The sequence below is a fragment of the Heterostelium album genome (assembly GCF_000004825.1).
Source record: "Heterostelium album PN500 unplaced genomic scaffold PPL_scaffold11, whole genome shotgun sequence".
NCBI lineage: Eukaryota > Evosea > Eumycetozoa > Acytosteliales > Acytosteliaceae > Heterostelium > Heterostelium album.
The window spans coordinates 472,291-486,491 of record NW_008805073.1 but is presented as its reverse complement, the minus strand read 5'-3'; the positions used below and the strand labels follow the sequence as shown (position 1 = coordinate 486,491).

Sequence of the window (14,201 nt, the reverse complement as noted above, 5' to 3'; positions counted from 1 at the left end):
TATTGTTCAAAAAATGCACAAAGTACTTAATTTCCTAAAAAATACTTTATCTTAATCCTGAAATAAAGAATTAGGAGTGCGATTTATTTGGTTTTTGTAATAAAATTTCCAATAAGATATTTCGTTCCTCGTTGATTTTTGATATATAATCGATGACAAGTTTGTCTAGTTGTTTCAGTTCCTCTATTCTCTTTTGCATCACAGAGTAGTCACCGTCAGTGAAATTGTTGTTTTGTATGACTGATTCAGCAAAGAGGGGTGTGTAACAACCTGGAAATTGTGAAAGTGAGGTATGCGATGTTAAATTTAGTTTTAAAGGTGATGTCATTGTTGAAGTTGAGGTTGATGTTTTATCTTTAGATGGTGTTGTATTATTATTTTGTTTTTGATCAATTTCCATTTTATCTACAGTATTAGATTCATCTTTCTCTATCACTTTATCACTATCTTTATTCTTCTCCTCCTGATGTTGTTTCTCCTCTTTATTCTTCTTTTCTTCTTTCTCCTTCTCGTAGGATGCATAGTCTTTCTTTTTCTTTTCCTTTAGTCTAAAGTGTTTGGTTTCTTTCTCCTCATTTGTTGTTGACTTCTCTGTGGTTTCTTTCGATGTTGTTGTTGTTACTGTAACTGTTTCTGATTTTGTACTACTACTACTACTACTATTAATATTACTATCTAATGGTAGCTTTGATTCTTCTAGTTCTGGTGTTGTATCATCGATCACTTTTCTTCTTCGCTTATCGACAACCATGGTTACAAACTCTTCAGTGGCATCTTCATCTTGTTTCTCTTGCTTCCTGTTATCCATGGATCCCTCTTTCTCATCTCCTATATCCTCCTGTATCACCTCATTATCATCTTTTGATTTAGATTTATTTTGCGATCTACTTGAAATATTTACAGATTTTCTACTAATGCTACTTGACTTTGAAGATGTTGATGGTTGAGTAGTAGAAACATCTTCATCAGATTGAAGGTCAACATTATCCGTCTTCCTCAACTTCTTCTTATTACTACTCTTATCATTATTATTCTCATTTGATACTGTTGTTTTGCTTTTTTCTTTTTCTTTCTCTTTTTCTTTTTCCTTTTCTTTCTCTTTCTCTTTCTCTTTTACTTTATCTCTATGCTTTCTGTATTCAGGTGGTGTTGTAACTACATCGATTTCCTCACCTGATGGTGGTGTTTGTGGATTGCTATTAACTGTTGTTGTTGTGGTTGTAGTTGTCGTTGTTGTTGTTGTTGTTGTTGGTGATGGTACTCTTATCTTGGAAGAAAGAGGTGGTGTTTTTATCAATTTAATTAGTCTTCCACTCGAGCTTGACGTTGAACCAGAACCGTTGGATGAAGGTGATAATTGTCCGCCTACCGGTGAACCTAGATTCTGTACGACAGCGGTTGCTTTTCCACTGCTGTTGGTAGCGATCGTAAGGGTGAGTGGAGATGTCGAAGTCGTATTGGACTTTGGTGACAACTGATTCTTCAGATTGATCACATGTGATTCCAGCGCACTCTTAAACAAATGCTTTGAAAATATAGTTAAAGTCTTTGCACTCTTGAAATCTTTTTCAAATCTACTAAAATCTAAAATTGAATTGAATTGAATTGAATTGAATTATTATAATTCAACATTAACTTATATTAATATATTTTACTTTTATAGATATATTTATTCTCTACTTACTCTCTTCTTTTAATTTCTTATTGGATCTATCTGTGTTTGATTGATTGGCAGCAGCCGATGCAGCAGCGGCAGCAGACGGTGTTATTTGCTTTCGTTTCTGCGAGCCGGTGACATTATCCACTAAAAATGAATTCCTCAACATGTTTCCTAGAGTGCCGCCAGCGCTTGGATCGATTGCTTCCACAACGATATCACTGATTGATGCTGTTGATGATGCAGATTGTCTTGTATTTTCATTTTGTTTAAAAAATGTTCTAAAAATTTTTAAATTAAAATTAATTTTTTTTTTTTTTTTTTGAAAATGAAATTGACAAATGTCGTTTCCAAGAGTTTAGATGATTGATTTGTGTGTGGTGTGTTAGTTGGTGGAAATGACACGTCATGATAATAATTATAGATAGATACCTTTCAAAATCAATTAAATATTTTAAGTAGATCTTTTTGACTGAGCCTGAAATCTCTAGTTGACTCGCAATGTCATTCCACAGAGTTGTATTGAGTTGAGTGTATCCACCCAATTCCACCACCTTGTTGTAAATGGCAAACAGTTTGATAAACTTTCCTTTGTTCTGTGGTCTTTTAGTTGTCATTAGAAATGATCTATATATATGAATTAATGAATGATTAAAATTACTATTTATATTCATTTTATAAAATTAATGTTTAGTTTGTTTTTGCTTACCCATTTGCAATATAGAAATCTTTTAGTTGTTTAAAGAATAACTCTTCTTCTGCCTCATCGTTTTCACTTTGTGTCGGTGTTGTTACTGTTGCTATTGTTGTCGGTGTTGTTTCCTTTGTTTCTGTCGTCGCTGTTGCTAATTCAGTTGCAACAGTCATTACGACATCGCCGCCAATAGACTCTGTTGAAACTGGTGAAGACGAATCTTTCATTTTCTTCGACAACCTGTATGTAATCTATTCAACAACAAAACAAATAACTAATCAAAATCTAAACGATCGTAACTGCAACTACTGCTTGAGTATAATTAGATCTAATAATAGCAACTGAAAAAAAATATATAAATATAATAAATATTTTAAGTGTAAAATGTAGAATAATAAAATAATATGAGCAGCGATTATATTTTAATGTACATTTGATAATAATAATAATGCAATAAATATAAATAAATAAATAAAACTATAAATATATATATATAATAATAAAAATATAACAAACACAATGTGAGATTTAATAATTATTTTTGTTCCCGCTCGAAAGCAACCTATTATTACCAATAGAATAACATCAAACCAATTTTTTTTGCAAATATTTTTGAAAAAATTCAAAAATTTAACTAAATGAAGTGAAAATGTTTTCAACGGTCACAATCTAAATTCGAGAGATACCGTTTTTCTGTTGACAAAAAAAAACAAACTGTGATCTTTTTATTTGATAGATTATTTTTTTTCATTTTTGAGATTGTATTGCATTTACATTTTTATATTATTTTAATTGATTGATTCACCATCATATAAATGTTATGATAACCAATAGTTTTGATTGAATTTGGGAACCAATAACATTGATTTTATTTTTAAAAAAGATTGATTGTTTTTGATAGTTTGAAATGTGAATTGAATTTAATAGACTGATCTGTCGATCGACATTTCATTTTCGATATATACAATGAACAACAACAACAATAATAACAACAACAACAACAACAATGTAAATGATATAATATTTAATAATGTTATAAATAAAGTTGGTGCTTTTAAATGAAATATCGAGATCGATCATTGATAGAATACAATTATATATAGATTCTTATAATACTATTAATAATCATCATAATAGTCGTAGCAATGATAATATAAATAATATATTTAAAACATTAGATATAAGATTACCAGTTCATTTATTAATACAATCTAGAACAGGTCTTGGTAAATCATTGCTAATCAATACGATACTGAATGAATTTAAATCACTTTATAAACATGATTTAGATTATCAAATTATAAATTCAACTTATCTTTATCAAGAGAGTAAGCGGTTAACTAAATACATGTCATCTTATATTATTTTAATACTAATACTACTAATTGAATATCGATTATATAGATGATGGTGATACAGAGAGATATCTAACATCTCTAATCAAGAGAAATAATAACAATAGTAGTACAAAACCTTTTATATTGGTATTAGAAGAGTTTGATTCAATATCTGTAAAGAGAGAAAGTGGTAGAGTTGGTAGTATGTATTATTATTATTATTAATGTTAAATTGACAATTATTAACTTACCGTACTTTACTTTACTTTACTTTACTTTACTTTACTTTACTTTACTTTTATTATTATTATTTTTATAGAAATTGAGAGAGGAGTAACAACATTTTTGTTGGATCTGTTAGATGGTAACAGTGAACCAAGCAATGTAAACAGTTGTATTTTTATAATTGGTATAACGAATAGAGTTGATTCAATCGATAGTGAAATGTTTCAATGTGGTAGATTCGATTCAGTAATCAACATACCAATACCATCTCCACAAGATCGTAAGGATATACTATCAATTTTAATAAAGAGTAAGTTAATTTATAACTTTAAAGTAGTTGTTAAGTATGTATATATTAACATTTTCTTTAATAATAAATATAAAAGAGTACTCTGGCTATTATGATAATAAACAATATTATGATGAATTAATAGATTATCTTGCCAATTGTACACATGGATATGTAGGTGCCGATCTTCAATTCCTATGTAATGAAGCTGCTACCCATGCCATTGTAAAAAGTGAAAAACAACAAAAAGAGAGTCGACAACAACAATCTCAGCGTTTGTTGGTCAGTCGTGAGGATTTCAATGAGATGTTTCACCGTGTGAAGCCATCGATATTGAATCAATATCAGATTCGACTGGAGAGTATCGCTTTCGAGGAGATAGGTGCGCTCGATCAAGTGATACAGAGGATAAAGACTGCGGTGTTGCTACCGATTCTCAACCCTGAGCCGCTGGCACGCATCGGTGTCAGTCAGCCGTCGGGACTGCTGCTATTCGGACCGCCGGGCAATGGAAAGTCGCTGATAGCGCGTGCCATCGCCACGAGCTCGCCGAATATCAACTTTATCGCCGTGCAATCCACCGATATTATCAGTCCGGTCGTGGGTGAGAGTGAGAAGAAGTTGAGTGCGCTCTTCAAGGTGGTTCGCGAGTCGGCACCGTGCATCTTGTTTCTCGACCAGATCGAAGTGTTGGCGCGACACCGTGGATTCGACAGTAGCACAGAGCAGTCGGCCGACCGTCTTCTATCATGTCTACTCATTGAAATGGATGGATTTGCAACATCGCAACAACATAGAAGCAAGACTAAAGGTGCAGCTGCATCTACTAACAATAGCATAGGTAGTATTGTACTTGGAGCTACCACTAGAATCGATATGTTGGATCCAACGATTCTGCGACCCGGCAGATTTGACTACCACATTGAAATACCCAATCCCGATCACAACGGTAGAATAGATATTCTAACGAAACTGACAAAGAATATGCCGCTGGCAGACGACGTCAACCTCTTCAAATTGGCCGACTTGACCAATGGTTGTTGTGGTGCCGACTTGGCCAACCTCTGTAAAGAATCAGCATTAATTGCATTAAGACAAGATTTAAACTCAACAAAGGTACAACAATTAAATATAATAACTAATAATGAATTATTTATTCATTTAAACCAAACTAATCATATTATCTTTATTTTAAATCAAATAGATTGAAATGCAACATTTTATGGAAGCAAAAGGTCATTTGAAGAAGATTGATTGACCTTCCTTCTTCTAGAAAAATTATATTCGATTCTACCTTCAACTTTTGTGATTAGGCCGGTGCTCCTCAACTCAAGGATGTGGATTGTGGTGTTACTTGGTGAACCGATCATATATTTCCTAAAAAGATTCGTGGTTGAGATAGAGCTTAAATAAAATCAATCATGGTTTTGCAAATACCAACAACGCAAACGTGTTAAGTTAATGATAGATCTAACAAACTATGTAAAAAACAAAATCACTTTCATTTTTGTTGTTTGCAAACACCTTTTAATTATTTTCGCCAATGGCAAAAGAGTTGTTGCGTTTCAAAAACTAAAAAAAAAAATAACAATTATTTCGTTTTGGTGTTTTTTTTTGCACACTATCCTATCAATCTGGCACCCGCCACTTCATTACCCAGTATCGAACAATGACAGTAGATCCCTGTTTTTCAATTTTTTTTTTTTTTTGTGTTTTTCCATAACCTTTACACAAAAAATTAATTTTGTTTTTTTTTTTTTTTTTTTTTTGGCAAATTTAAATCCTATGAGGTTTTTGTTTTTTATTTTTTCAGAGGCACTAAAATTGAGGACTTTTTTTAATCAAAATATTTCATAAGATATTAATTTTTAATTTTCATCTCTCAGCGTTTGACAAAAATATCAACAAACCATTATTTTCTTTTTTTTTTTTGAAAACCATTTCATAAACATCCATTCATTTCATATCTGCCCCATTATTCACAAAACTACTATCAAAAGCACACAACCTAACCCAAACCAAACTATCTGTCATACAAATAAATATCATCATCATAAAAACTAATTAAGAGATTGAATTGTGTTTTGTGTTGGAGCAAGCAGTTTATTTTTTGTTTTTCAGTCATCGGTCCTCTTTCAAAATACCTCCTCCTATCGTCACCACCACCAAATAACCCAAATTGATATCAATTTTAGAGTGGTGTTCATTGTGTTTGTTGTTTTTTTATTTGACAATACAATTATTTTTTTTTTCTATGGAAAAGAGCTAAATTAAGAAAACAAGAGGCGGAGTTAAGTTAAAAAAACTTATCATCTTGAAATTCGATCACAGATAGATTAGCATCAGAATAAAAAAAAAAAAAAAAAAAGACAGTAACAATACGACCACCCACTCATTGAACCACACCACACCGCTCATGTATGTATGTATCTACGACTTTTATCAGTTGATAAAATACAATCCAGTTTGGAAATATTTAAAACATTTTTTTTTATTGAACAAAAAACTAATTTTATTGATAGTTTCAGTGACAGTAATATTATTTAATTCAATCAACACAATCAATCACAATTTAAATTACACATTTGCTTCATTTTGGAATTGGAATAAAATCATTAATCAAATTGATTTGTCTATCCATTTAGCAAGAAATATTTATTAAAAAACAAATGATAATAGCATCAATACAACAAATATACTTTAATATCAAACTATTTTTAGAATAATATAATATAATAACAATAATAAATAATAAATAATAAATAATAAATAATAATAATATATATATATAGATAAAGAAATGAAACCTCATGATACAGGTCTACCTTATACATATAATGATGTATCACCGGAGTGGAAAAAAGTATTTTGGACATTTGCGATTTTCCGTATTATAGTTTTCTTTTATTTTGGCATTGTAAATATGGTGCAATTCTTTTTCGAGCTGCGGGCACACGATTTTAATGCAGCGACAACAGCACGAACTGGAACGAAGCTGCCGTTCTACACTCGAAAGGTCGTCTATTTCTCTTGTGGAATCATGTCGATCACCAGAGCGGTAGCATTCATATTGAAGGTGATCAAAGTCAACGATAATCTAACGCGAAACAACACGGCCATTGGAATCATCTATTACACACTTATTATCATCGGTACCTATTTCATTCTGATGGAATGGTGCGCAATCGGAAGTTTTTGGATCAGTATTTTCTATTTATTTTTCAGTAACAAACAGTCGGTGCTCAATAGGAAGGTGTCGCGGAGGTTGAACTATATCTTGGGAATATCGGTGGTGTTACTGACGCTGTGGGTCATTGCAATCATAGTTATCAACGCGGCCACCACCATAAGCATCATCAACACCTACAATATCATCTACTTACTCGTCATCTTGTATCTCGGTGGACTCTTTACAATTCATGGTATTGGATTGTCAAGAGCATTCAAAAAGGAAATGATGACAAATCCAGGATTAAGTAGTTCACCTACAATGATTTTATCAGCTAAAAAAGTAATTATAATGATTATTATTATTATAATAGTAACATTGTTTGGAAATATAAAAGGTATTAATGCATTTTCTTTCTTCTTCTTTTTTTGGTAGACTGATTTTCTTGTAAAGATTCTTGCTGGTTTGACAGTTATTGCGATAGCGCGTAGTTTTGTTTTTACATTTGCTGTGGATGAAGGTTTTGCAATGTCACAGGTAGGTGATTTATTTGCATTTCTGATAGAGGTAGGACAAATGGTTGCAGTGATGATGGCGGTAAGCGGTGGAAAGTTCATACCGTTCTTTATGTTCCGTCGTGCTTACAATACAGTTAGTTCGGAGAGAGTGAGTGCTGGTGCGAATCTTGTTGGTCAAGGACTGAGCAGCGATGCTCTCGATGCTTATTTCGGTAGTGACGTTGCAATCGACAATAATATACAGGATCAATACTATCAGAGTCAAATGGGTAGTGGTGCTAATGTTCCAGATTCCGCTGATGCATCGTCAATGCATTATATAGATTCAAATAAGATGATTGACCATCAGTTACAAGCAACAGAGCAATATAGTATAAATATAAATATAAACAGTAATAGTAATATTAATAATAATGAAAACATACAGCAACAATATGAAGTTCAACTACAACAGCATGAACAAGATAAAGATTTAGAGATGTCAGTTAATAATCAAATAAGTGTTTGCCCAACGAATGGAGGATCATAACATCTAAAGAGATATCAATCCAATTTATAAATTGATATCTCAAACCATTATAATAGTATATTATCATCTAAATTGTACAACCCCTGTATAAAGAAATACAAATATATATATCAAGTGATAACAACCATAATAATTAGATCACCCAAATAACAAACAAATAATAAAATCATTCATTCTAACATCACAGTTTAATTAAATTGTGATGAGATATTCAAAACAAAGAATAGTGCAATTGTTGTTGTTGTTTTTGTAGTTTGTTAGATTTTACATTTTATTTACATTATTATTATTATTAAATCATGATGTAAATAAATAATCGAATTCGGTCAAGTTTATGTTTATGATACTTTTAAGATTGAATGTAATTATATATATATGTGTGTGATGGAATAATATAATATTATTTATATTACACTTATTCCAGCTAAAAGTAAAAACATAAGAATTGCTATTGAAAATTTAAATAGTGTAGATGAACTAGCACTGGTGTTAGGACTGGCTGGATAGGGTGGAAGTTGTGTGTTGATCTGTGAGTATGGCAGTTGCTTTTGATAGATGGAGTGATCGCTTTGACCGAAAGGATAGAGTATTGGGATGAGTTGCAGAGGCAGCTTCTCGTTGCCTGGCACTCCTACCATAAGAATACTAACGATGCTGGATTGGTGTGGCATCAGTGAGTTGTCGCCACCCGGTATATATATGTTGCTAGTATTTTCAGGTTGGTGAACAAAGAAAATATATGGATTCGACGGTATCGAGATGTAGTTGGTGCTACTCGACAGTTGTCTCTGGTGCGAACCACCGCCACCGCTTGAGCCGCCAAGATATCCAATGTTTGAAAAGAGGGTGGCACCGCCAACAATACTGAAATCTACGGTTCCAGCCTGTGGGGCACAGTGCAAGAAACGAAGAGAAGTACGTCTTTGAAGTGTTTGTTGTTGTTGTTGCTGTTGCAGTGGATCCATTCCAAAGTTGTTGTCTTTATCAGAGAGGAATGTGAGTGATGTAGAGTTGTGACGGATTCCAGTAATAATGAGTGTATAGTCAGTGTCATTCTCAAGTGTAAAACTATCGCGACCATTGTCAATGACTACCGGATTGTTCTGGTCGACTATAGAAATTGAAAGCAAACCGATTGGAACTGTTATATAGTCTGTCATTGAGAGATAACTAAGTCCTTTTACACGCATACTCTCACTAGAGTTGAAAATGATATCGAATTCATAACCGTGGAAATGTTGTTGTTGTTTCTGTTGTTTATTGTGATTGTGATGACGTTGATGACGGCTTTGATGTTGATTATGTTGTTGAAGATGTTCGACTGCCAATTGATTGCTATTATCTTGTAAATCCAAAACTGTATTGATTACTCTGATACGAGAGAGTGACGGTACAATAATGGAAGGTGAATTATCTATATTCTTGATGGCGTAGACCGATTGGCTCTGACTCAGCACTATCAGGGCCAACAAAGACAACCACATATAAAAGATATAACAACTATTTGAATGAATCATCTCATTTGGATTTGAAATAGTAAGATTTTATAATAATAAGATATGTATATACGATAAATATATATGATAACTAAATATAGATAGATATTATTATAAAATATAACGATATTTATTAATAAAAATAAAATAACAAACTAATGTTTGATTTAAAAATGTTATTCTTTTTAAAATTAAGAATTAAAGATTATTATAATAATTAGTAAAATGTTAAAAGATATAAATATTTGTAAAAAGGGTTGGTGATAACAAAAGTAATAATAATAATAAGAAAATAAATTCAAATTATTAAATTAAAACTGATAGAAATGAAATGATATGAAATGAAATGAAATGATAATAGTACTATGGTATTACACTATACAAGCAGCAGCTAATGTCTGTTTTTAAAACAACCTATCCTATGAATATGAAATAATATAAAATAATGATATGATAAGATAGGAATATGAAAGGAAAAGAAAGGAAAGGCAAGAAAGAGTTGTAAGTAACTTGGTTTAGGAAGGTCAAAAAAGGTATAGTTTTTTAGATGTATTATTGCTTGCAGTGTGTTGGTAGTGGTAGTGGTAGTGGTGTTTGAGTATGTGAATGTTATATTTGAGGTGTTAAAGTCAGACAGACAAAACGATGAAGAGGTTTGAAAATAAACAAACTCTAAAAAGGAGGGAGGTAGAACTTATTTATTACATTTACAAACAAAATATGCAAATAGCCTTTTTACTCAATAGTCTAGACTGTCAAACTGTGGTATTATTGTTATTGTTATTATTGTCGTTTGATTCCAAAAAGGATTGGTTAAAGTATTTTTTAATTAGAGACTGGGGGAACAAACAAAGTAATAAATATTAACATTTATAGTTATTCATTATCCATTTTTTAAATTAAAATATTTGATCCACTAAATACATATATAATTAATTATCATTCATATGTTTTTATCTATTTTTAATTAATGTTGTTGTTTCGATTTTGAATTATTATATGATGGAGTGATGTTTTTAAATTTAATTATTTAATTTCCAAAAAAAAAAAAAAAAAAAGAAGGGTGGTAATATTTATTTAAATTAGACAATCAATTACTCTTAATTCTATCTTTAAATATATCTTATCTTATATCTATTATCTTATAGTAAAAGCATATCTCTAGTTTTTGTTGGTGATTCAATTTTTTTATTCTTAATTAAATTTTAAAAGCAAAAAAAACTAATCCAAACAAAAAGACAATTGTATGTACTTATAAAACTAAAAAGATTCTTTATTGTTGGTTGCTGCTGTTGTTTTTAAAATATAATATTATAGTACTCTAGTTTGTGTTTTTTTATTTTATTTATAATATATCCAAAATCAACAATATATATATATATGGCGCTCTCTAACCTACCTGTCAATGGTTGTTTTTTTATTTATATTGAATTTGATTTTGTTGCTACAACTTGTTTACTATTGTGGTATCCAATATATATTATCACGTTTTGTTTTATTTGGATGAAGGGATTCTATCCTAATTTAATAAATATAAATGTGTTCAGAGGTGTTGGGTGTTGGTATTTAATGGTGGTATTGTTATCGGTGATGCTGATGAAGATTGGTGGCGATTCACAAAATAAAATAAATAAAAAAAATTTATAAAAAAAAATGATAATAATATATTCAGATAATCATTTAATTGAAAATTATTATTATATATGTGCTTTTAGTGGTTGTGGTAGGTAGTTATTTATTTTTTTATAATATTAAAATTAATATATAAATATTACCGTTTTATGTCTAAAAAGTAAACTATTAAAATAAATAAATAAATAAAATAAATATAAAAATAAATATTGGTCTTAATTGTTGTAACTAAAAAAAATTATAAGGTGTCAATGTAATTAGAGTTTCGGGCTTGACAAATTTGTGAGATTATAGGATTAAATTAAATGTTCAATGCAATAACACAACAACATTGTTGTTGAAATTGGTGTCTATTATTATATTATGTAGATCGATCTAAAGTTGCATGGCCAACATTTCATCTTCAATAATAATGCTATATTGTTTGGAATTGAGGATATGCTTTTCAGATTCTGTCTTCAAGAACATATGTTGTTGTTGTTTTTTGTTGAATTTAAACAATAATTTACAAAATTTGTAAATGAAATGAATGATTACTCTGAAAAAGGTGTTTTGTGGGGGGTTTATTTTACTATTTTTAATTAAAAATTACCTACTGAAATGATAAATAAATTTATTACTATATTTATTTTTTTTAAAAATAACTTTTTAGAAAGTTGAATTTTTAAAACTTTTTTTCTAAGAATAAGTTTTAATGAATTTTATTTATTTATAAAGATAATTAATTTTTATTAATAAGATTTATCTTTATGTACTATATTTAATTCTTAGATTTTTTTTTTTAAAATATTAATTTAGTTGGTTATTTTAGTTTTTTTTGTTGCAAATTCATAAGAATTTTATTGTTGGAACCACAAAGTCAACGTAGATGAAATTGAAACTTCTTTGAACCAATCATCACTCGAAAACCGAAGATTTAATCAATAAACAAAAAAAAAAAAACAAAAAAAAAAACAAGACAGATTTAAAAAAATAATAATTGGATTTGGATGGTCAGATAAAGAGGACGACGGCAAATTATGAAAATCTTTGAAAACCAAAACAAAATTCCCATCTTCCCAGGAAGTGTGCTAATTTTCATTTTAATTAATTGCGAGGTAACACGAAAGTGAAAGATAATTAATAATAATTGTGGTGCTTTGCTGTTCAGCAGTTGGTTAAACAAAATAACTAATTACATAAATAATATTTATATATGTGATAAACAAGCGACTTCAAATAATTATGTTATTGTTGATTTGTACCATATTATAATTAAAATGAAAATAATATTATTTACTTACTTTTTTCAAACTTTTATTTGTTATGAATAATTTTGATTATATATATAAACTATCATTGTAGAATCTTAGATTTTATCCTCTGACTTTGGTTTCATTTAGTTTAGTTGTTTGTTTCTGTAATCAATCCTATATTCATATTTAGTATAAATATCTTTTTTACAGTTTTTGTATAATTATATAATATTATTATTAAGACAGTTTTGTATTGTATTGTTTTGTTGTTTATATATTGTTTATTTTTTTGATTCATTAACTACTGCTGCTGTTATTGCTGCTGTTGCTGTTGTCGATTGCGAGATTCTTGTTCTTACTACCTGTAACACTATGTCTGGTTAAATAATAAACAGTTAATATAAAATAACTAATTAATTATATATATATATGGTGTTGTTTTGATAAAAAGGTGGTTTGATTTGATGTGTTTTGCGAATCAACAATCATAATGATGAAGTGTCACCACTTGTGGTAAAAAAGTAGTATTCTGTCTTTGTTGTTGTTGTTTTTGTTTTTATGAATCATGAAATTTGTGGTGTGTGCTTAAATCAATTGATTTAAACAGACTTATTGAATAGAGTAATAAAATTATTGATTGATTCCTGTTTTCTAAATTGCAAGCATGCTTTGATTGATTTGATTGATCTTTGGTAAATGAATGAATGCTATGCTATGCTATGTTAAACTGTTGTGCTGTATAACGATACTGTTATGTTGTTAATGATCATAATATGAATACATACAATCCCCATCTTGTTAATTGAGTTAATTGAGCGACTTCATTGGCTGCGTGACAACCAAGTAACCAGTAGTTGGGTGGTTTGATTGCGATCGACCATCTCATAAATACTAAACTGTAACTTGCCAATGCTAATATATGTATGAGTAAAAAGAGCAAAGTCAAACAAAAATTAGTAAATCAGTGAGCACAATGATGATTCGTTTTACTTTAGTCAGAAAAGGTCATTCATCTCTGATTCTGATAACTTACTTCCTGTCATAATTGGATCAATTGATTCTGGTGGATTCTTTAAATTCATCATCGACTAAATAGAATCAACATTCCTTCAATATTAATACTACAGAACCTATCATTTTGATAAAAGCTAATAATCATATATACATACAGCAATTGGAATGGTCCAATTTGCAGCTGCACCTAAAAATCCTATAAACTTTACCCACTTTTCACCTATATATATATATTCACATATACAAGATTTCAATGTTTAAACATTAATAAGAATGTATAAACAACAATCACAATCTTCATCTTATATATTTTTTTAATATTACCTGATGCCATTATTATTATTTCTATAAATTTCTACTAAAATGTATGTTAAATAATGATTTGAACAATAATATTAAATGAGAT

General features: G+C 29.8%; 4 protein-coding genes across 4 annotated transcripts; 2 read left to right on the top strand and 2 right to left on the bottom strand.

Annotated features, from left to right (window-relative positions):
* Positions 1-70: 70 nt before the first annotated feature.
* On the bottom strand, positions 71-2,578 carry PPL_09582 (ARID/BRIGHT DNA-binding domain-containing protein; the record flags this gene model as incomplete). Its single annotated transcript, XM_020580375.1, has 4 exons — positions 71-1,584; positions 1,685-1,938; positions 2,090-2,284; positions 2,367-2,578. The coding sequence occupies 4 exons, from the start codon at positions 2,576-2,578 to the stop codon at positions 71-73; spliced, it is 2,175 nt and encodes a 724-aa protein (XP_020428962.1).
* A 177-nt stretch (positions 2,579-2,755) lies between these two features.
* On the top strand, positions 2,756-6,059 carry PPL_09581 (AAA family ATPase; the record flags this gene model as incomplete). Its single annotated transcript, XM_020580374.1, has 9 exons — positions 2,756-2,778; positions 3,235-3,260; positions 3,455-3,679; positions 3,756-3,890; positions 4,008-4,223; positions 4,300-4,667; positions 4,884-5,318; positions 5,407-5,437; positions 6,016-6,059. The coding sequence occupies 9 exons, from the start codon at positions 2,756-2,758 to the stop codon at positions 6,057-6,059; spliced, it is 1,503 nt and encodes a 500-aa protein (XP_020428961.1).
* A 1,600-nt stretch (positions 6,060-7,659) lies between these two features.
* On the top strand, positions 7,660-8,418 carry PPL_09580 (uncharacterized protein; the record flags this gene model as incomplete). The annotated part of the gene is made up of 2 exons (XM_020580373.1): positions 7,660-7,713; positions 7,807-8,418. 2 exons carry the CDS (start codon positions 7,660-7,662, stop codon positions 8,416-8,418), a joined length of 666 nt encoding a protein of 221 aa, XP_020428960.1.
* A 404-nt stretch (positions 8,419-8,822) lies between these two features.
* PPL_09579 (uncharacterized protein) lies at positions 8,823-14,129 on the bottom strand (the record flags this gene model as incomplete). Its single annotated transcript, XM_020580372.1, has 7 exons — positions 8,823-9,918; positions 11,690-11,711; positions 13,141-13,190; positions 13,567-13,693; positions 13,815-13,869; positions 13,951-14,015; positions 14,120-14,129. The coding sequence occupies 7 exons, from the start codon at positions 14,127-14,129 to the stop codon at positions 8,823-8,825; spliced, it is 1,425 nt and encodes a 474-aa protein (XP_020428959.1).
* Between the last annotated feature and the right edge of the window lie 72 nt (positions 14,130-14,201).